This window comes from Bombina bombina, chromosome 3, assembly GCF_027579735.1.
Source record: "Bombina bombina isolate aBomBom1 chromosome 3, aBomBom1.pri, whole genome shotgun sequence".
Classification (NCBI taxonomy): Eukaryota; Metazoa; Chordata; class Amphibia; order Anura; family Bombinatoridae; genus Bombina; species Bombina bombina.
Genome location: NC_069501.1, coordinates 1,252,176,156 through 1,252,197,489, shown reverse-complemented (window position 1 = coordinate 1,252,197,489; position 21,334 = coordinate 1,252,176,156). Strand labels below are relative to the sequence as shown.

The following is a 21,334-nucleotide window of genomic DNA, read 5'->3' as shown; positions in this document are numbered from 1 at the left end:
CTTTGGTCTCGGGAAGAATCTCTTCTACCGATAAATATTCTGGAACTGAGAGCGATATTCAATGCTCTCAAGGCTTGGCCTCAGCTAGCGAGGGCCAAGTTCATACGGTTTCAATCAGACAACATGACAACTGTTGCGTACATCAACCATCAGGGGGGAACAAGGAGTTCCCTAGCGATGGAAGAAGTGACCAAAATCATTCTATGGGCGGAGTCTCACTCCTGCCACCTGTCTGCTATCCACATCCCAGGAGTGGAAAATTGGGAAGCGGATTTTCTGAGTCGTCAGACATTGCATCCGGGGGAGTGGGAACTCCATCCGGAAATCTTTGCCCAAGTCACTCAGCTGTGGGGCATTCCAGACATGGATCTGATGGCCTCTCGTCAGAACTTCAAAGTTCCTTGCTACGGGTCCAGATCCAGGGATCCCAAGGCGGCTCTAGTGGATGCACTAGTAGCACCTTGGACCTTCAAACTAGCTTATGTGTTCCCGCCGTTTCCTCTCATCCCCAGGCTGGTAGCCAGGATCAATCAGGAGAGGGCGTCGGTGATCTTGATAGCTCCTGCGTGGCCACGCAGGACTTGGTATGCAGATCTGGTGAATATGTCATCGGCTCCACCTTGGAAGCTACCTTTGAGACGAGACCTTCTTGTTCAGGGTCCGTTCGAACATCCGAATCTGGTTTCACTCCAGCTGACTGCTTGGAGATTGAACGCTTGATCTTATCGAAGCGAGGGTTCTCAGATTCTGTTATCGATACTCTTGTTCAGGCCAGAAAGCCTGTAACTAGAAAGATTTACCACAAAATTTGGAAAAAATATATCTGTTGGTGTGAATCTAAAGGATTCCCTTGGGACAAGGTTAAGATTCCTAAGATTCTATCCTTCCTTCAAGAAGGATTGGAAAAAGGATTATCTGCAAGTTCCCTGAAGGGACAGATTTCTGCCTTGTCTGTGTTACTTCACAAAAAGCTGGCAGCTGTGCCAGATGTTCAAGCCTTTGTTCAGGCTCTGGTTAGAATTAAGCCTGTTTACAAACCCTTGACTCCTCCTTGGAGTCTCAACTTAGTTCTTTCAGTTCTTCAGGGGGTTCCGTTTGAACCCTTACATTCCGTTGATATTAAGTTATTATCTTGGAAAGTTTTGTTTTTAGTTGCAATTTCTTCTGCTAGAAGAGTTTCAGAATTATCTGCTCTGCAGTGTTCTCCTCCTTATCTGGTGTTCCATGCAGATAAGGTGGTTTTACGTACTAAACCTGGTTTTCTTCCAAAAGTTGTTTCTAACAAAAACATTAACCAGGAGATTATCGTACCTTCTCTGTGTCCGAAACCAGTTTCAAAGAAGGAACGTTTGTTGCACAATTTGGATGTTGTTCGCGCTCTAAAATTCTATTTAGATGCTACAAAGGATTTTAGACAAACATCTTCCTTGTTTGTTGTTTATTCCGGTAAAAGGAGAGGTCAAAAAGCAACTTCTACCTCTCTCTCTTTTTGGATTAAAAGCATCATCAGATTGGCTTACGAGACTGCCGGACGGCAGCCTCCCGAAAGAATCACAGCTCATTCCACTAGGGCTGTGGCTTCCACATGGGCCTTCAAGAACGAGGCTTCTGTTGATCAGATATGTAGGGCAGCGACTTGGTCTTCACTGCACACTTTTACCAAATTTTACAAGTTTGATACTTTTGCTTCTTCTGAGGCTATTTTTGGGAGAAAGGTTTTGCAAGCCGTGGTGCCTTCCATTTAGGTGACCTGATTTGCTCCCTCCCTTCATCCGTGTCCTAAAGCTTTGGTATTGGTTCCCACAAGTAAGGATGACGCCGTGGACCGGACACACCTATGTTGGAGAAAACAGAATTTATGTTTACCTGATAAATTACTTTCTCCAACGGTGTGTCCGGTCCACGGCCCGCCCTGTTTTTTTTAATCAGGTCTGATAATTTATTTTCTTTAACTACAGTCACCACGGTACCATATGGTTTCTCCTATGCAAATATTCCTCCTTAACGTCGGTCGAATGACTGGGGTAGGCGGAGCCTAGGAGGGATCATGTCACCAGCTTTGCTGGGCTCTTTGCCATTTCCTGTTGGGGAAGAGAATATCCCACAAGTAAGGATGACGCCGTGGACCGGACACATCGTTGGAGAAAGTAATTTATCAGGTAAACATAAATTCTGTTTCTGATTTTAGTGTCCTGTTTAGGTACAGGTGCATGTCTGTACACATGGGGCACATATAAAAGAGGAGAAACGGGTAATTGCCATAAGAGATTCCATGACTTGCTGGTGGTTCCCATATTTGGGTATTTCTACAATCTATAGCTTTTTTTTTAAAGTGCTTGATCAGCTACAAATTTGTTTTAGTATTTCACAGAAAATGCACTAAATGTATAAATGCAATGTGTGCGGTGTAGAGGTGTAAAATATCTCAGCACTGAAAGGCAAATTTGATGGTGGATATAAAGTTTAGAATATATCTTTCCTAAAACTTCATTATCCTGTGAAATAACTGTTTAGGATGTGTGTGAAGGTGAATGTTTGTGTTTCAGATTACTGAGAGGTGCCAGCTCTGCCCTGTATTATTTTGTATGTTTGTATATTAAAATGTAAATCTAAAAAAAAAAAAGACCGTCAATCACACAAAATTGACATGCACTGAGAGAATGCAATCCTTTGCAATAGAATGCCCCTTTAATAAATGTAGGCCAACACATTGCACTCACGCAGATTTGCTTTACAGATTCACAAAGTGCCACGGCTGCTATTGTCTTCCATGTTCTAGTTGCACAACTAATTTGCGTGTATTTGACTATGCTTTTAAAGGGACTTACATGTCTTTATAATAAGCATTTGCATTAAGTTGAATTATTTTGAAAGAAAATAAAAAGTTCCTTCTTACTATTCCTAAAAGTCTGTTGTTCCGTATGAAAGGCTGACTTTGAAATGTGTACTCCAGTGATTTACATGAATTGTGCCAGCAGCCAATACCGAATTAAAGGGATATAAAACCCAAAACATTATTTTGTCATTCAGACAGATGATACCATTTTTAAAAAAGTTGCAATTTTTTTCTATTATCAAATTTGCTTTGTTCTATGGGTTTCTTTGTTGAGGAAATACCTAGGTAGGCATCTGCGGCACTACATGGCAGAAAATAGTGCTGTTTGGTGCAATATAGTGCTCCAGAAATGGGCCAGCTCCTAAGCATACAGCCCTGCTTTTCAATCAAAGATATCAAGATATCAAAGTTGTTTAAAATTGCATGCTCTATCTGATTCATAAAAGACAAATGTTGGGTTTCATATACCTTTAAATCACAGTGAAATACAATTTGAAGATTTTGGGAAGCATCAGAGGCTGTGGTTTGGATCTTTCAGAGCAATGGTGGAAGGATAAGAAGTGTGTAAAATATTAGTGTAACGCATTTTATGTCCTTTTAATTGTACCCAGTGAGCTTTATACAGAGAATGCTATGTGTTAGCTTTTACATATTTCTGTGTTAGCTTTTACATATTTCTGTGTTCGCATTTACATATTTCTGTATTGGCTTTTACATATTTCTGTATTGGTTTTTACATATTTCTGTATTAGCTTTTACATATATCTGTATTGGCTTTTACATATTTCTGTATTGGTTTTTACATATTTCTGTATTGGCTTTTACATATTTCTGTATTAGCTTTTACATATTTCTGTATTGGCTTTTACATATTTCTGTATTAGCTTTTACATATTTCTGTATTGGCTTTTACATATTTCTGTATTGGCATTTACATATTTCTGTGTTAGCTTTTACATATTTCTGTGTTAGCTTTTACATATTTCTATATTGGCTTTTACATATTTCTGTATTGGTTTTTGCATATTTCTGTATTAGCTTTTACATATTTCTGTATTGGCTTTTACATATTTCTGTATTAGCTTTTACATATTTCTGTGTTAGCTTTTACATATTTCTGTGTTAGCTTTTACATATTTCTGTATTAGCTTTTACATATTTCTGTGTTAGCTTTTACATATTTCTGTATTGGCTTTTACATATTTCTGTGTTAGCTTTTACATATTTCTGTGTTAGCTTTTACATATTTCTGTATTAGCTTTTACATATTTCTGTGTTAGCTTTTACATATTTCTGTATTAGTTTTTACATATTTCTGTGTTAGCTTTTACATATTTCTGTATTGGCTTTTACATATTTCTGTGTTAGCTTTTACATATTTCTGTGTTAGCTTTTACATATTTCTGTATTAGCTTTTACATATTTCTGTGTTAGCTTTTACATATTTCTGTGTTAGCTTTTACATATTTCTGTGTTAGCTTTTACATATTTCTGTGTTATCTTTTACATATTTCTGTGTTATCTTTTACATATTTCTGTGTTAGCTTTTACATATTTCTGTGTTAGCTTTTACATATTTCTGTGTTAGCTTTTACATATTTCTGTGTTAGCTTTTACATATTTCTGTATTGGCTTTTACATATTTCTGTGTTAGCTTTTACATATTTCTGTATTAGCTTTTACATATTTCTGTGTTAGCTTTTACATATTTCTGTGTTAGCTTTTACATATTTCTGTGTTAGCTTTTACATATTTCTGTGTTATCTTTTACATATTTCTGTGTTAGCTTTTACATATTTCTGTGTTATCTTTTACATATTTCTGTGTTAGCTTTTACATATTTCTGTGTTAGCTTTTACATATTTCTGTGTTAGCTTTTACATATTTCTGTGTTAGCTTTTACATATTTCTGTATTGGCTTTTACATATTTCTGTGTTAGTTTTTACATATTTCTGTGTTAGCTTTTACATATTTCTGTGTTAGCTTTTACATATTTCTGTATTGGCTTTTACATATTTCTGTATTTGCTTTTACATATTTCTGTATTGGCTTTTACATATTTCTGTATTGGCTTTTAGATATTTCTCCTTACAATATTTTGAAACAAAATTAAACAACCCAACATAGATATAACCAGTATAACTGTATTGTGCTGTGCAGGCCCTGTGCGCCACTGTGACAACCAGTGATCTGACGGAGACACAGGCGTTGGTTTTCTGTGGGGCAAATGTGAGCTGTAACTCGGAGGATCCCTTCTACCCACATCCTTACGAGTTGGCACAACAGGCTGGGCAGAAGCTGCAGATGGAATTCCTACTTCAGAACAGGACCTCAGGTAAGTGCCTCCCTGGGCAGATTGCAGGTAGTTTACAGATACAGCCTATAGTGATAGCGCTCCCCTGCTGTACATAGGTGCGTCTAGAGATTAGCATTTGTTAGTACAAATAGGTTGCCATAGTTACAGATCAATGTGGGACAGTGATATTTCTAGGAGCGCCTGTTTTTTATTTAAATCCTATTTTATCTTGCTCGCTTCTCTAAAGCTCACTTTTCTGACGAGATTTTCTAATAAGCCTCATCAAGTACTGCAGGGCAGATATTAGCTATCTCGCTATGCTGGGTTTAGATGTGCAGAAGAGACACCTGTCGCATGGGAAATACCGTTAACCCATTGGATGCCATTCCTTAAAATAACCCTAAGAGTAGCCCAATATAGCCCGAAATCTAGCAATCACAATGTCATCAACACACAGGTGAGCTGTAAAATTATTAGTGTCACAGGCAGCGAGATCTTGGCATACGTCTGATTTGCAGATGTGCTGTTTTTTACAGCCGTTATTGTGCCAGTGACAGTCTAGACAAGTCCCTTTATTAAGTATTAAACAAGATAAAAAGGGAAAAGGCGCTAAACAAAATGAAATTCTACAAGAAACTCCCCTCTGCAGAAAGGTACTCACAAAAATGATGCACTATAGTACAGTGCAAATCAAGCAGGCTGGATAGATCTGAGCCCACCAGCTCTTGTTCTGCTCTGTCAACAGGAAAACAGAGGGGAGGGGGAAGAGGCTCCAATGGTGCAGATAATCACAACAATATATGGGATGCTCCCAGTACCCTCCAATGGGTAATACTCAGCGCACTATAATGCAGTGCAAATCAAACAGGCTGGATGGATTGGAGCCCACCAGCTGGCTCACTCTGGCAATATGATACAGGCTCAAATGTTTAAAATAAGCAAATGGTAGTGCAAAGTGTCCAAAAAAAGACTCAAAAAGCTCCTTAAAAGCAGCACACCCCTGTGTCTAAGGGGCAATTTATTAAAAACATAGAAAATCTGCAACGCGTTTCAGAGTGCTTATGGCACCCTTTCCTCAGGCAGTGAATCACCATTGGAGCGCCTTTTTATCTTGTTTAGTATTTCCACCTGTTCTAAGAAGTGCTGATCCTGGTGCGTATCTACCTACGATGGAAGCCTCTGGAGGGCGCCTTTATCCTTTGGGACCATATTTGATGGTCACAATTTGGTGACTCTCCCTTTTTAAGTAAATGCCCATATTCCCCACTGTTTCCCCTGGCACCCTCCACTTGGCGCACGTTTGAACTGTTATATACTGTGAGCTAAGAAGCTGATATACACAATATGTGTCATTAAAACTAAGATTTTGCTTTACGTAGATACAGTGAGGAAACTGATATCATTTAACCCTCAAACCTTATTCTGTGCAACACTCTGAACTGGTTTAGAATTGCTCCCCAAAGAAGCTAGTTGCAGTTCCCAGCACTTCCTAAAGGGACGTTAGGTAGCATAAATACTATGGTGTAATATGTTAGAGCATTTCCTTATGTTCCTTCGCCACTGGGAATTTCAGAGAAAAACTTGCCTAAAGTACCAGAGAAGTTTTAGCATTTTTGAAATCACTTAATTTAAACCATTTATTAAAAAATAGAGCTTTTTATGTATTTATCAATGAAAACTCTCTCTCTCTCTCTCTCTCTTTATATATATATATATATATATATATATATATATAATTCTTCAGACAACCCAAGCTATTGATCTAGGCCCATTTTGGTATATTTGATGACACTATTTGGCCTCCAAATATGATCATATAAAAAAATGCTGGCTTTTTTGGAAACTTTGGGTTTGCCACTGAAATTATTTAGAGAGAACTACTGCAGTCATTAGACAAATGGTTGTAAAAGCTTCCCTGGGATACCCTTTGTTCATAAATAGCAGCCATTGTGTTTTTGCCAATTTATAGGCCACTAATTGAAGCTGCGCACCACACTTCAAAAATTCCCGGCAGTGATGGGGTTTGACAGCTCCTGCCCACTCATGATTGGCTATGCCCGGGCAGGGGCGGTGTTGCACACAAGTGCAACATAGTGCTCACGTGCAATAATAAATTCCGGCAACAGATTGCTGCCCGCCAGAGGCGAACTGGGGCGGAAAGGGACGAATATGCACACCCCTGTCCGCCCTCGCTTGATAAATGGAGCCCTATGTCTGCTTTTAGGAAGGGATTATATTGTACAATATTTAGGACATATGTATTAGAAAGGACAGACCATCCCCCGTGTTTATACCTGGCATGCAGGAGAGTTTGCGGGGGATGGTTGTGTGCATCTTGGCAAATCATTTATGTGCAGCTGGTACATTCCATACATTCCTGGACATTGTGCCAAGAGATCATTCAAAGATAATTTAGTGTCTTGAGTCACATGAAACACTGAAGTTCTTTTGTCTTTCATTTGTAGTTCCGCTATCTGAGAATAAAGCAATTCACCAGCTGTAATGTTTGTATTTACTGTGCACCAAGCAGGCAAAATTTATTAATATTATTATTGTTATTTTTTTTATTAAACACTTTCTGATTTTTCCTCTGTACCCTTCCAGACTCCTAGTTGTAAAGGGCTATAAAAAATGTATTTGTTCCATTTAAAAGAATTTTAAGATATATTATAGTGATTTTGTTGTTGTTTTTCTTATTGCTGTGCCATATAAACTATTTCTGAGGTTTGTCACAGTCATTCAGTGAGCAATAGATACTTGGGTATTAGTTACACTTCCGATGAATTTCGCAGTTTTTAGCTTGTTTTTCTGTCTATCTAGTTATTTATCTATCCATCTATCTATTTATCTATCTCTCTGCGTCTATATCTATCTATCTATCTATCTATCTAGCTATCTGTCTCTTTTAAATCCTTATGTTATGAAACAGCTGCAATAGTTCTTATACCTATACTTCAGGAAGCTATAAAGGTTCTGATGTTATCAAAATATGACATTCGATTTTTTCCTGTGGTTTTCACAATACCAGAAATATACTGACTGTCTTATTAAAGTAATGGTAAACAATGTCTTTCTCGAAGGTTCCATCATAAAGATTAACTAAAGAAACGTTAAAGTAGCGTTTTTTTTCTTTCAATTCATCACTTCAAACACTTCTATTTCCATCTTAATATGAGGAGAGTCCACTGCTTAATTCCTTACTTGTGGGAATACAGAACCTGGCCACCAGGAGGAGGCAAAGATACCCCAGCCAAAGGCTTAAATACCTTCCCCACTCCCCAGTCATTCTTTGCCTTTTCGTCACAGGAGGATGGCAGAGAAGTGTCAGAAGATTTGGAGTAGTCTCTTATGGAGGGTAGTACTCTTCGCTATGGGACTGGAGTTTTAAGTAGTCTTGTCAGCCTTTCAGTGAAAGCATTGACGAATGTTAGGGTCTGGAGATGCAGGGAGAGTCTTTCTGCAAAACCATCCAGACTCGTATTGGCAAATCCTAAGCAATCAGTGTTGACGGGTTTCACTGCCTGCTTCTATCACTCAAGTCCATGTCAGGTGCGATGCTACAAGACTGTCAAACTTGAGAGGCTGTGTAGCTGTTCCACGGCGATGATTCCGGTAAGATTGTTTCATTTTATATCATATGATAACGTAAGAAGACAGGGTCACAGTGTGACTTCTTTATCTGTATGGAATCAAGGGTTAATATCTACGGAAGTGGATTATTTAACAGGGGGGGGATTTATACATTATTTGCTTTATGTTTTATGCTGCGACATGTGTGAGATGAGGCTTTGGCGGATGTGGGAACATTCAGGTTTTACTTTCGTTTTGGATAACTGTGTAGCCTGTCAGTTTGGCGCGCTTTCCTTATTGCAGTAGGGGCGGTCCTGCATGGCATTCCATGTGACCGGGTGTGGCCTCATTAACTTCCTCTTTCCTGACTGTGCGGTTTACAGGAGAAGAAGCGTTTTGTGTTGGCTACGTTAGAGGTTCCAGAACCAAAGTTACCTGAGGAACCTTCTATTCCTAAGCTTGATAAGGTTTTCGAGGATAGGATAGTACCACAAACTTTCCCGGTTCCTGTTAAGATGGCAAATATTATTAAGAATGAATGGGAAAGACTCGGCTCCTCTCTTTCCCCTTCTTTTAAAAAATTGTTCCTGGTTCCTGACTCCCAATTAGAGTTGTGGCAGTCTGTCCCTAAGGTGGATGGAGCTATCTCCACGCTTGCTAAGCGCACCACTATACCACTTGACGATAGTTTATCGTTTAAGAAGCCCATGTATAAGGAGTTAGAAACTCTGTTGAGAAAGATGTTTCAGCACAAAGGGTTTTTATTTCCCCTCCCTTGATGAGATCCAGGAAAGAATTAAGGCTTTGAGGGTAGCTATTTCGTTTATTTGTGATGCAAACATGCATATTATTTGCTTGATTGCCAAGACATCAGGCTCTTCTGTTCTGGCCTGTAGGGCTCTGTGGCTGAAGTTTTGGTCTGCTGACATGACTTCAAACTCTATAATGCTTTCCCTTCCATTTAAGGGAAAGGTTATTTTCTGTCATATCCGCGGTCACTGGGGGCAAGGGTGCCTTCTTACCATAGGATAAGAAGAACAAACCTAAAGGACAGGGTCCTAATTTTCGTCCCAACGCAGCCCTCCGCAAAGCAGGATCAGTCCAAGGGAACTTGAAAACCATCACAATCTTGGAACAAGTCCAAGCAGAACAAGAAGCCCGCCGACACTAAAACGGCATGAAAGGGTGGCCCCCGATCCGTCATTGGATCGTGTTGGGGCAGACTATCTCTCTTTGTGGAGGCTTGGCTGGGAGACGTACAAGACCCTTGGGTTCTGGAGGTCATTGTTTAAGGTTACAGGATAGCTTTTACAACTCATCTACCCAGGGGCAGATTCCTCTTATCAAACCTATCTTCAAGTCCAGAAAAACGAAATGCTTTTCTACAGAGCATGAGGGATCTCTCCTCCCTAGGAGTGATTGTGCCAGTACCTCTAGCAGAGAGAGGTCTGGGTTACTACTTAAACCTTTTCGTGGTCCCAAAGTAGGAGGGTACATTTCGCCCAATTCTAGACCTAAAGTGTTTAAACAAGTTTCTGTTGGTGCCATTGCTCAAGATGGAGACGATAAGGTCGATTCTGCCCTTAGTTCAATAGGGACAGTTCATAACTACAATAGACTTGAAGGATGCTTATCTTCATGTGCCAATACACAAGGATCACTTCAAGTTCTTAAGATTCACCTTTCTGGACCAACACTTCCAGTTTGTGGCTCTCCTATTTCGTCTGGCTACTGCCCCAAGAGTCTTTATGAAGGTTTATAATACAAAAGAGCACAAAGTTCTGGCTAAGAGAATATAAAGGTGATAAAAATTTTGTATAATAATAATAAAGGCTCCAGTTAATGTATAAGGGGCATGACTGATACCACGTCAGTCATAATGTCCAAAATGTAAGCCCAAAAGCCCAAGCTTAATGAGTTGAATCTCACCTCCAATTCAAAACACAATATACATCCGGAAGTCGGCCTATCGCTCTCTAATTCCGGCAAACCCGATTGCCACAAGGAACCATCAGCGGCACAGAGATGAGTCCCAGGATTTTAGCACGTAGAGCCGCGCTCCCCTCCTGGGGCAGATCAATCTCGGGAGGAATCCGGTGCAGAAAAGGGTGTGCAGGAGGTGTGTCAGCCACTCGTTCGGGATGTCCAATCAGCGACCTCGAGCGTGATGAGTAGTCTCCGTGCTCCAAAGCGTATTGGGCAAACAAAATAGTAGAACAATGAATCCCAGGATTAACTTTTAGGAGCCTTGAGATCCAAAAACGGTTGGTCCTGAGATTGTGTGTGGAACTCCTCATAGACCACAGTATACAATGGGAACAAACAAATGTACTCAGGAACTCTGTGATAAGTAAAGCCAATAAAAAACAGTCTTTATTCCAAAATAATTAAAATACACACAGGTTAAGGTAGTGACGTGTCTTACGCGTTTCGGCAAACTGCCGTAATCATAGACCTAAAGGGCATCTGTGCTGTCAATTAGCAGCTTAAAAAAGTTACAAAACAATCTCATTGGTAAGATAGTGATTAAACACCTGCTATACTTATACATATATTAGACTCTTCTCTCACTGTGGATTTAGACCTAAGCAAATACAAGCAGAGCAACTGATGAATAAAAATAGATACATCAATTCAAACAATATAATATCTTATCAAAAAGCAACCTAAACTAAAAAATCATAATAGTGTTAGTGATTAATATAGGTAACCTTCTATACCAGCCCAAACAACATATTTAGAAAAAGTTTTTATAACACATCTCAATTAATAAAAAATGTGTATAGTACTTGAGTAAATGAAACCATAAATACAAATAATAATGTCATTCCCAATAATTGATTAAATCAAATTCAAAGTTGAACCCATTTGGCACCTGAGTTGATAACTTAAAAATCCAAAATGCCTCTTGTCTAGACAAAGTTTTAGATTTATCTCCTCCTCTATTAGACTTAGTAATGCGTTCAATGGCACACCATTTGACGTTATTCACATTACCCTCATGTACATCTAAGAAATGTCTGGACAACTCTGAACACCGTTGCTCATTTTGATATAACCAAGGTGTTCTCTAATTCTTGTTCTGACCTCCCTTGTGGTCATACCTACGTACTGTAAATTATGAACTGCACATTCCACAAGGTATACCACAAAGGACGCAGAACAATTTATACAGCCCTTGGTCTGAAAGATTTGACCAGTATTGGATGACTGAAAAGAACTGCCCATTTTAATATAGTCGCAAGCTTTACAGCGATGGTTGCCACATCTAAAAGTACCATTAGTGGTCAGCCAAGTACTAGTTGGGCCTGTTTTAGGTAATTGACTGGGAGACAACATATTCCCCAATGTGAGGTTCTTCGAATACACACATTTACACCCTTTTTCTACAACCCTTTTCAAAGATTTGTCCCCATAAAGAATTGGGAAATATTTATTAATTATTTTACAAATAGAAGAATATTCTGTAGAATATTGGGTTATAAACAGGGGTGTGTCTTCTCCATTATTGCTTTTAATTTTTTGTTGAGTCTTACTCCTTTCCAATTTAGAACAGTCATTAGATATGTCGACGTTTTTAGACATGTTATCTAGGAGGGTAGCCGAATAGCCTCTAGCAATGAGACAAGTTTTGATATTCTTGCTTTCAACAACAAAATCTTTTTGCTGTGAACAGATTATTTTAGCTCGAAGAAATTGGCCTTTGGCTATCCCCCTAAAAACATGACGTGGATGAGCACTCGTAGCGTGCAATAAAGAATTGCCAGTGATATCCAAAAAGTTAATGTTATGAGTTTGCCACTCATGGTGAATTTAAGCCCATTCATATCATGATTTAGGTATTTTACAAAATCCTCACTGCACCCTTGGCTCCCCCCCCCCACACACAATTAAGAGATCATCTATAAATCTTCTATAAAAGATGATGTACTCAGAGAAGGGATTACTATCCGCATAGATACAGTTCCTTTCTAACCATCCCATAAAGATGTTTGCATATGAGGGGGCAAATTTTACCCCCATAGCAGTACCCTGTATCTGCAGATAGTAGATCCCCTCAAATAGAAAATAGTTGTGTTCTAGGAGGAAGCCAGTGGTGCGCAGGATAAATTTCAAATGATCCGCATCCAATTCACAGCAAAGTTCCAAAAAATATTTTACAGCTTGTAGACCCATGTGATGTGGGAGCGTTGAATACAATGAAACAACATTAATTGCCAGCCAACTAAAATCATCAGTCCAATGTATGCTCTTAAGTAAATCAAGAACATGCATAGTATCCTTGATAAAGCTGGGAAGGTTAACCACAATAGGCTGCAATAGTGCGTCTAACCATTCCGACATAGGCTCAAAGAGAGAGCCTATTCCGGAGACAATAGGTCTCCCTTTAACATTGTATTAACTTTTATGTACCTTGGGTAGATGATGGAATATCTTTACGAAGGTTCTAGGGCTCTGCTCGCGGTGGCGAGAACCAGGGGTATTGCAGTAGCTCTATACTTGGAAGACATCCTGGTCCAAGCTCCGTCCTGCCAGCTGGCAGAAGATCATCAAGCTCTGCTACTTCTTCTTCAATCTCATGGATGGAAGATAAACTTAGTGAAGAGTTTTCTGGTTCCCAGTACCAGAGTGGAATTCCTGGGCCGATAATAGATTCCATATCCATGAAGATATTCCTTACAGAAGCGTTGCAAAATTACTTCCAATTATCTTGCCCTCCAAACCACTTTAAGGTCATCTGTGACCCGGTGTATGGAGGTGATTGGGCTCATGGTGTCCAGCATAGATATCATTCCATTTGCCAGGTTTTACCTCAGACCTCTTCAGTTGTGCATGCTGAGGCAGTGTAACAGCGATCACTCGGATCTATCCCAACAGATTTCTCTGGACAACCGGTCGAGAGAATCGCTCTCTGGGTGACTGTCCAGATCACCTGTCCCATGGGACATCCTTCTTGAGACCATCCTTGGAGATTGTGACTACGGACACAAGTCTATCAGGAAAGGGAGCTGTTTGGGATGCCAGGAGGGCACAGGGTCAGTGGACATGAGGAATCTCTTCTCCCGGCCAACATTTTGAAACTTCGAGCAATCTTCAACGTTCTGAAGACTTGGCCTCTCCTGGGTTCATCCCAGTTTATCAGATTTCAATCAGACAACATTACCTCGGTGGCTAACATCAACCATCAGGGGGAACGAGAATCTCCCTGGCTATGAGGGAAGTATCTTGGATTCTGGAATGGGCGGAGGCCCACATTCTGGGTGTGGACAACTGGGAAGTGGACTTTCTCAGCAGACAATCGTTTCATCCGGGGAAATGGTCTCTCAATCCTGAGGTGTTTGCGGAGATTTGCAACAGATGGGGGACGCCGGAGATAGATCTCATGGCTTCCAGTCTCAATGCCAAACTACCCAGATATGGGTCGAGGTCCAGGGTTTCTCATGCAGAACTGATAGATGCCTTAGCAGTGCTCTGGGGGTTCAACCTAGTTTACATTTTTCCTCCGTTACCACTTCTACCTTGGGTAGTGGCCCGCATCAAGCAGGAGCAAGCTTCAACTATTCTATTTGCTCCATCATGGCCTCGAAGGATGTGGTTTGCGGACCTGGTGGGGATGTTAAACACAGTTAAAGGGACAGTCATGGAGGTTACCTTGTCGCAGGGATCTGCTGGAACAGGGTCCCTTTGTTCATCAAAATCTGGATTCTCTGAGGTTGACTGTGCGGAGATTAAACGCCTAGTCCAAGCCAAGAGAGGTTTTTCTGTGAGAGTGATTGATACTCTCATTCATGATAGAAAGCCAATCACCCGTCCCATCTATCATAAGGTGTGGAGGACCTACTTATTTTGGTGTGAAGAACGTGGATTCCCCTGGCATAAGGTCAATGTATCCAGGATTCTTTCCTTTCTCCAGGACTGCTTGGAGAAGGGACTTGCCGCTAGTTCCTTAAAGGGACAGATTTCAGTGCTATCTGTGTTACTACACAAGAGGCTAGCTGAGCTTCCTGATATTCAGTCTTTTGTTCAGGCTCTGTCCAGAATCAGACCTGTGTTTAGACATTGCGCTCCTCCTTGGAGTTTAAATTTGGTTCTTAAGGTTTTGCAGAGTGCTCCGTTTGAGCCCATGCATTAGGTTGACATTAAAGGGACGCTGAACCCAAATTTTTTCTTTTGTGATTGTCTTGGAAGGTTCTTTTTCTACTGGCTATTGCTTTGACACTCAGAGTCTCTGAGATGGTGGCCTTGCAATGTGAGCCTCCTTACCTAGTTGTTCATGCTGATAAGGCTGTTCTTTGCACTGGGTTGGGTTTCCTCCCTAAGGTGGTGTCTGATTGCTACATCAATCAGGAGATTGTGGTTCCTTCCTTGTGTCCTAATCCTTCTTCTTCAAAAGGAACAATTACTTCATAATTTGGATGTGGTTCAAGCTTTGAAATTCTATCTTCAAGCTACAAAGGATTTTAGACAGAGTTCGGCATTGTTTGTTGTCTATTCTGGGAAGCGCAGAGGGCAGAAGGCTTCTGCCATTTCCCTATCTTGTTGGTTGAGGAGCATTATCCGCTTAGCATATGAAACAGCAGGACATAAGCCGCCTCAGAGGATTACAGCTCATTCAACAAGAGCTGTGGCTTCTTCTTGGGCCTTCAAAAATTAGGCCTCTATGGAGCAGATTTGTAGGGTGGTTACCTGGTCCTCCTTGCATATTTTTTCAAAGTTTTACAAATTTGGGGAGAGAGGTTTTGCAGACTGTGGTGCCCTCAGAATAGGGTCCGCCTATCTTTTTACCCTCCCGTTTTTCACTCAGTGTCCTCTAGAGCTTGGGTATATGTTTCCCACAAGTAAGGAATGAAGCCGTGGACTCTCTTCATATTAAGATGGAAAACTTAAATTATGCTTACCTGATAATTTAATTTCCATTTGTATGAGGAGAGTCCAAGGCCCCCGCCCATTTTCTCCATTGGGCGGACCAAAATTTTTGTTTGTTCTTCTGGCACCATTTATACCCTGATATGTTTCCTATTGTTCCTTGTTCCCTCGGGAGAATGACTGGGGGATGAGGGGAGTGGGGGAGGGATTTAAGCCTTTGGCTGGGGTGTCCGGAGTGGGGGAGGGAATTAAGCCTTTGGCTGGGGTGTCTTTGCCTCCTCCCGGTGGCCAGGTTCTGTGTTCCCACAAGTAAGGAATGAAGCCGTGGACTCTCCTCATACAGATGGAAATTAAATTATCAGGTAAGCATAATTGTTTTTACCTTATTTTTCATGTCATCTTTTTTTTTTGATGCACGATCCACCAATCCTTAGTGATGTCAGCTGATTTGCTGTTTTCAATGAGTAACCCCATCCAAAAAACATGCATGCGCTCAACTGCTTTAGTTCTGTTGCTCCCTTACATCAGCGGCTACTGTTACAGTTACTGTTGAAATTCAGTGTTTATTTGGAAGAAAGCCAGAAAGTTTCAGATTGGAGTGGAAGAAAACTGTTCATTTGAATTACGGTTTACTTACTTCTGTTACACGAGTAAAACATTAGAGCATGTGCTTTGTATAAACTACACAGGAAGTGTATGCATACATATAATCTAGATTAGTGATAGTTTACCATCCCTTAAAGGGACTTGCTAATCAGGGTCAGACTGGGAAATCAGACAGGCCCTTTAAATTTTTGAAGACCGGCCCCATCCTGGCCCAGCCTCTACCCCCTTACTTTGCCTGCCAACATAGTCCACTTATCTGTCCCCACAGACCCCCACTCCCTTGGCAGGAATAGCCTTGAACAAATGCGCTGCATATTCGCACAAGGCTTGCTCCGTGACCTCTCTGCACAGGCAGCCCACTGGGAAAACTCACAGTATTCCGGCGGGTCAATCCGGCACTGTTGCTGATGCAAAAATACATTTGTTTGCGCATGTCATTTTTGCTTTCCTGACCCGTGTTAAATGGACAGTCTAGTCAGAATTAAATGTTCATGATTCAGATAGGGCATGAAATTTTAAACAACTTTCCAATTTACTTTTATCAGCAGCTTTGCATTGTTCTCTTGGTATTCTTTGTTGAAAGCTAAGCCTAGGTAGGCTCATATGCTAATTTCAGTGCATTTTGACAGTTTTTCACATCTAGACAGCACTAGTTCATGTGTGCCATATAGATAATGTGCTCACTCCAAAGGAGTCAGCACTGATTGGCTAAAATGCAGTTTGTTAAAAGAACTGAAAAAGGTAATCACAGAGATAAAAAGTATAATAATATAACTGTGTTGGTTATGCAAAACTGGGGAATGGGTAATAAAGGGATTATCTATCTTTTTAAACAATAACAATTTTCAAGTAGACTGTCCTTTTAACTGTGTTTAACCCCCCCCCCCCCCCCCATGTGTTTAACCCAGGACAGCTGGCAACCCTATATACTGCCCAGGATAAGACTATAGACCTGCCCAAGAAGTATGAAGTAACTACATTGTTTCCCCTCAGCTGCCCCTCAAGGCAAGGTGCAGGTTGGAGCTAGAACTATCACTGAGATAGACCTGCGGGCACCAGTGGGCACTGGCTTCATGTTAGGACACAAGCTTATGCAGAGGGGCATCTGATGAGCCTAAATCTTTAGAAATTTGGTTTATATGAGAATGACAATGATATTCACAAACATAACCAGCGTTGGTTCTTAATTTATTATTGAGTGTTAGAATAATTATTTTGATTATAATTTAAACAGAATTTGACATAATTACAGTAAAATGATTAGATGTAATGTGATTGGTTTGTATTTTTGACTGAGCGTTGTGTAGCCAACAGAACAAATGTGGCGGCCTGTTCCCCTAATAAAGTTGCTGCACATTAGAATTAGTGAAGCACAAATGCATCAGTCAGTCTCTTCTTTACTAATGATCTGCTAATCTGGTGCGGCGTAGCTTGTACTTACAGGAGGATTTTATTGCTGCTGCTAGGGGTATAAGTCCAGGCACGATCTTGTACCTGCCTATTTACGGCTTCTTGCTTCACCGTGGGTATCACTGTTGGGGCATAAGCTAATTTAATAATAGATTTTGTTTAAAGGGACAGTAAACACCTGGTAATTACAAGACATTTCTGTTGTGTTGCTATAGAATAATATATCAGCCGAGTCTAAACGTTTTTAAAACTAATTAGCATCCTGTTGGGTTTTTTTTTTTGCAGTAATTTTCCAATAACCAAACTTCACCCTCGATTTGCCTTATTATTTTATAAACATTTAGACATAGTACTTTCTTTACATAGACGTTAGATTTTGTCTTTTGTTTCATTTAGACACTGTGTATTACAGAATATTTAGTACTAATAGGGATTTGAGTCTTGTGCCCTGTAAATTGGGTGTTGCAGTGTCAGGGATTTATCTTGGCAGGGACATTGCTGACAGCGTTTGAAGCATCCTCACTCCTATGGTATTTATAAGCATTTTACCTGTTAATTGTAGTGATTTACGCGCTAACTTGAACATTTAATGATACATACGGGCAGCGGATCCTGTTTGTAGCGAAGGCGAGTGGACAATTTCTCAAGTTAAAAAGCTTGTCCGCACTCCTTTTAGGACATGGGAGCCATGGTGTGGCCCTGCTTATCTGGGGGCATATATGTCCCTCCCCCCTTTCTTAAGCTCTAGCCATAGCTCCCATCATACTTAAATAAAGTGTTTGCTTATATTCTGTTCCGTTCCCTTACATTCTATTTTACAATCTTGTGTTGTCATTAAAGGAATATGAAACCCCACATATCATGATTCAGATGGAGCAGCGATTCTAAACAACTTTCTAATTTGCTTCTATTATCAATTCTTCCTAATTTTTTTGGTATCTTTTGTAGAAAAGCAGGGATATAAGCTTAGGAGCCGGACCATTTCTGGAGCACTAGATGGCAGCAGTTCTGTAAGAATGTGATCCATTTGTAAGAGCACTAGATGGCAGCAGTTCTGTAAGAATGTGATCCATTTGTAAGAGCACTAGATGGCAGCAGTTCTGTAAGAATGTGATCCATTTGTAAGAGCACTAGATGGCAGCAGTTCTGTAAGAATGTTATCCATTTGCGAGAGCACTATATGGCAGCAGTTCTGTAAGAATGTTATTCATTTGCAAGAGCACTAGATGGCAGCAGTTCTGTAAGAATGTTATCCATTTGCAAGAGCACTAGATGGCAGCAGTTCTGTAAGAATGTGATCCATTTGCAAGAGCACTAGATGGCAGCAGTTCTGTAAGAATGTGATCCATTTGCAAGAGCACTAGATGGCAGCAGTTCTGTAAGAATGTGATCCATTTGCAAGAGCACTAGATGGCAGCAGTTCTGTAAGAATGTTATCCATTTGCAAGAGCACTAGATGGCAGCAGTTCTATAAGAATGTTATCCATTTGCAAGAGCACTAGATGGCAGCAGTTCTGTAAGAATGTTATCCATTTGCAAGAGCACTAGATGGCAGCAGTTCTGTAAGAATGTTATCCATTTGCAAGAGCACTAGATGGCAGCAGTTCTGTAAGAATGTTATTCATTTGCAAGAGCACTAGATGGCAGCAGTTCTGTAAGAATGTTAAAGAGTAGAAGGAAGCAGCACTCTTAATCCATTGTCCATAAAATCCAAAAGTTTATTACAAGCCGTTTAAAACAAGTAGACAAGCACAGCACAGTACAAGCTACACAAGTGGAGGGGGAGCAAATCCTTACTCCTACTCAGCAGCAGTTCTGTAAGAATGTTATCCATTTGCAAGAGCACTAGATAGCAGCAGTTCTATAAGAATGTTATCCATTTGCAAGAGCACTAGATGGCAGCAGTTCTGTAAGAATGTTATCCATTTGCAAGAGCACTAGATAGCAGCAGTTCTGTAAGAATGTTATCCATTTGCAAGAGCACTAGATGGCAGCAGTTCTGTAAGAATGTGATCCATTTGCAAGAGCACTAGATGGCAGCAGTTCTGTAAGAATGTTATCCATTTGCAAGAGCACTAGATGGCAGCAGTTCTGTAAGAATGTTATCCATTTGCAAGAGCACTAGATGGCAGCAGTTCTATAAGAATGTTATTCATTTGCAAGAGCACTAGATGGCAGCAGTTCTGTAAGAATGTTATCCATTTGCAAGAGCACTAGATGGCAGCAGTTCTATAAGAATGTTATCCATTTGCAAGAGCACTAGAGGGCAGCAGTTCTGTAAGAATGTTATCCATTTGCAAGAGCACTAGATGGCAGCAGTTCTGTAAGAATGTTATCCATTTGCAAGAGCACTATATGGCAGCAGTTCTATAAGAATGTTATCCATTTGCGAGAGCACTAGATGGCAGCAGTTCTGTAAGAATGTTATCCATTTGCAAGAGCACTAGAGGGCAGCAGTTCTATAAGAATGTTATCCATTTGCGAGAGCACTATATGGCAGCAGTTCTGTAAGAATGTTATCCATTTGCAAGAGCACTAGATGGCAGCAGTTCTGTAAGAATGTGATCCATTTGCAAGAGCACTAGAGGGCAGCAGTTCTGTAAGAATGTTATCCATTTGCAAGAGCACTAGAGGGCAGCAGTTCTGTAAGAATGTGATCCATTTGCAAGAGCACTAGAGGGCAGCAGTTCTGTAAGAATGTTATCCATTTGCAAGAGCACTAGAGGGCAGCAGTTCTGTAAGAATGTTATCCATTTGCAAGAGCACTAGAGGGCAGCAGTTCTGTAAGAATGTTATCCATTTGCAAGAGCACTAGAGGGCAGCAGTTCTGTAAGAATGTTATCCATTTGCAAGAGCACTAGAGGGCAGCAGTTCTGTAAGAATGTTATCCATTTGCAAGAGCACTAGATGGCAGCAGTTCTGTAAGAATGTTATCCATTTGCAAGAGCACTAGAGGGCAGCAGTTCTGTAAGAATGTGATCCATTTGCAAGAGCACTAGATGGCAGCAGTTCTGTAAGAATGTTATCCATTTGCAAGAGCACTAGATGGCAGCAGTTCTATAAGAATGTTATCCATTTGCAAGAGCACTAGATGGCAGCAGTTCTGTAAGAATGTTATCCATTTGCAAGAGCACTAGAGGGCAGCAGTTCTGTAAGAATGTTATCCATTTGCAAGAGCACTAGATGGCAGCAGTTCTGTAAGAATGTTATCCATTAGCAAGAGCACTAGATGGCAGCAGTTCTGTAAGAATGTTATCCATTTGCAAGAGCACTAGATGGCAGCAGTTCTGTAAGAATGTTATCCATTTGCAAGAGCAGTAGATGGCAGCAGTTCTGTAAGAATGTTATCCATTTGCAAGAGCACTAGAGGGCAGCAGTTCTGTAAGAATGTGATCCATTTGCAAGAGCACTAGATGGCAGCAGTTCTGTAAGAATGTTATCCATTTGCAAGAGCACTAGATGGCAGCAGTTCTATAAGAATGTTATCCATTTGCAAGAGCACTAGATGGCAGCAGTTCTGTAAGAATGTTATCCATTTGCAAGAGCACTAGATGGCAGCAGTTCTGTAAGAATGTTATCCATTTGCAAGAGCACTAGATGGCAGCACTATTTCCTACCATTTAGTGCTGCAGATGCTACCTAGGTATCTCTTCAACACAGAATATCATAGGAACAAAGCAAATTTGATAATAGAAGTAAATTGTAAACTTTTTTTTGTTTAAATTGTATGCTCTGTCGGAATAACAAA

General features: G+C 40.4%; 1 protein-coding gene across 2 annotated transcripts in view; it reads left to right on the top strand.

Annotated features, from left to right (window-relative positions):
- Positions 1-21,334, top strand: part of ARAP1 (ArfGAP with RhoGAP domain, ankyrin repeat and PH domain 1) — an 860,101-nt gene that overhangs the window by 718,425 nt on the left and 120,342 nt on the right. For both annotated transcript variants that reach the window (XM_053708778.1, XM_053708779.1), the window contains one exon: positions 4,998-5,172. In XM_053708778.1, coding sequence (XP_053564753.1) covers positions 4,998-5,172 — 175 coding nt within the window. The remainder of the gene's footprint in view (positions 1-4,997; positions 5,173-21,334) is intronic.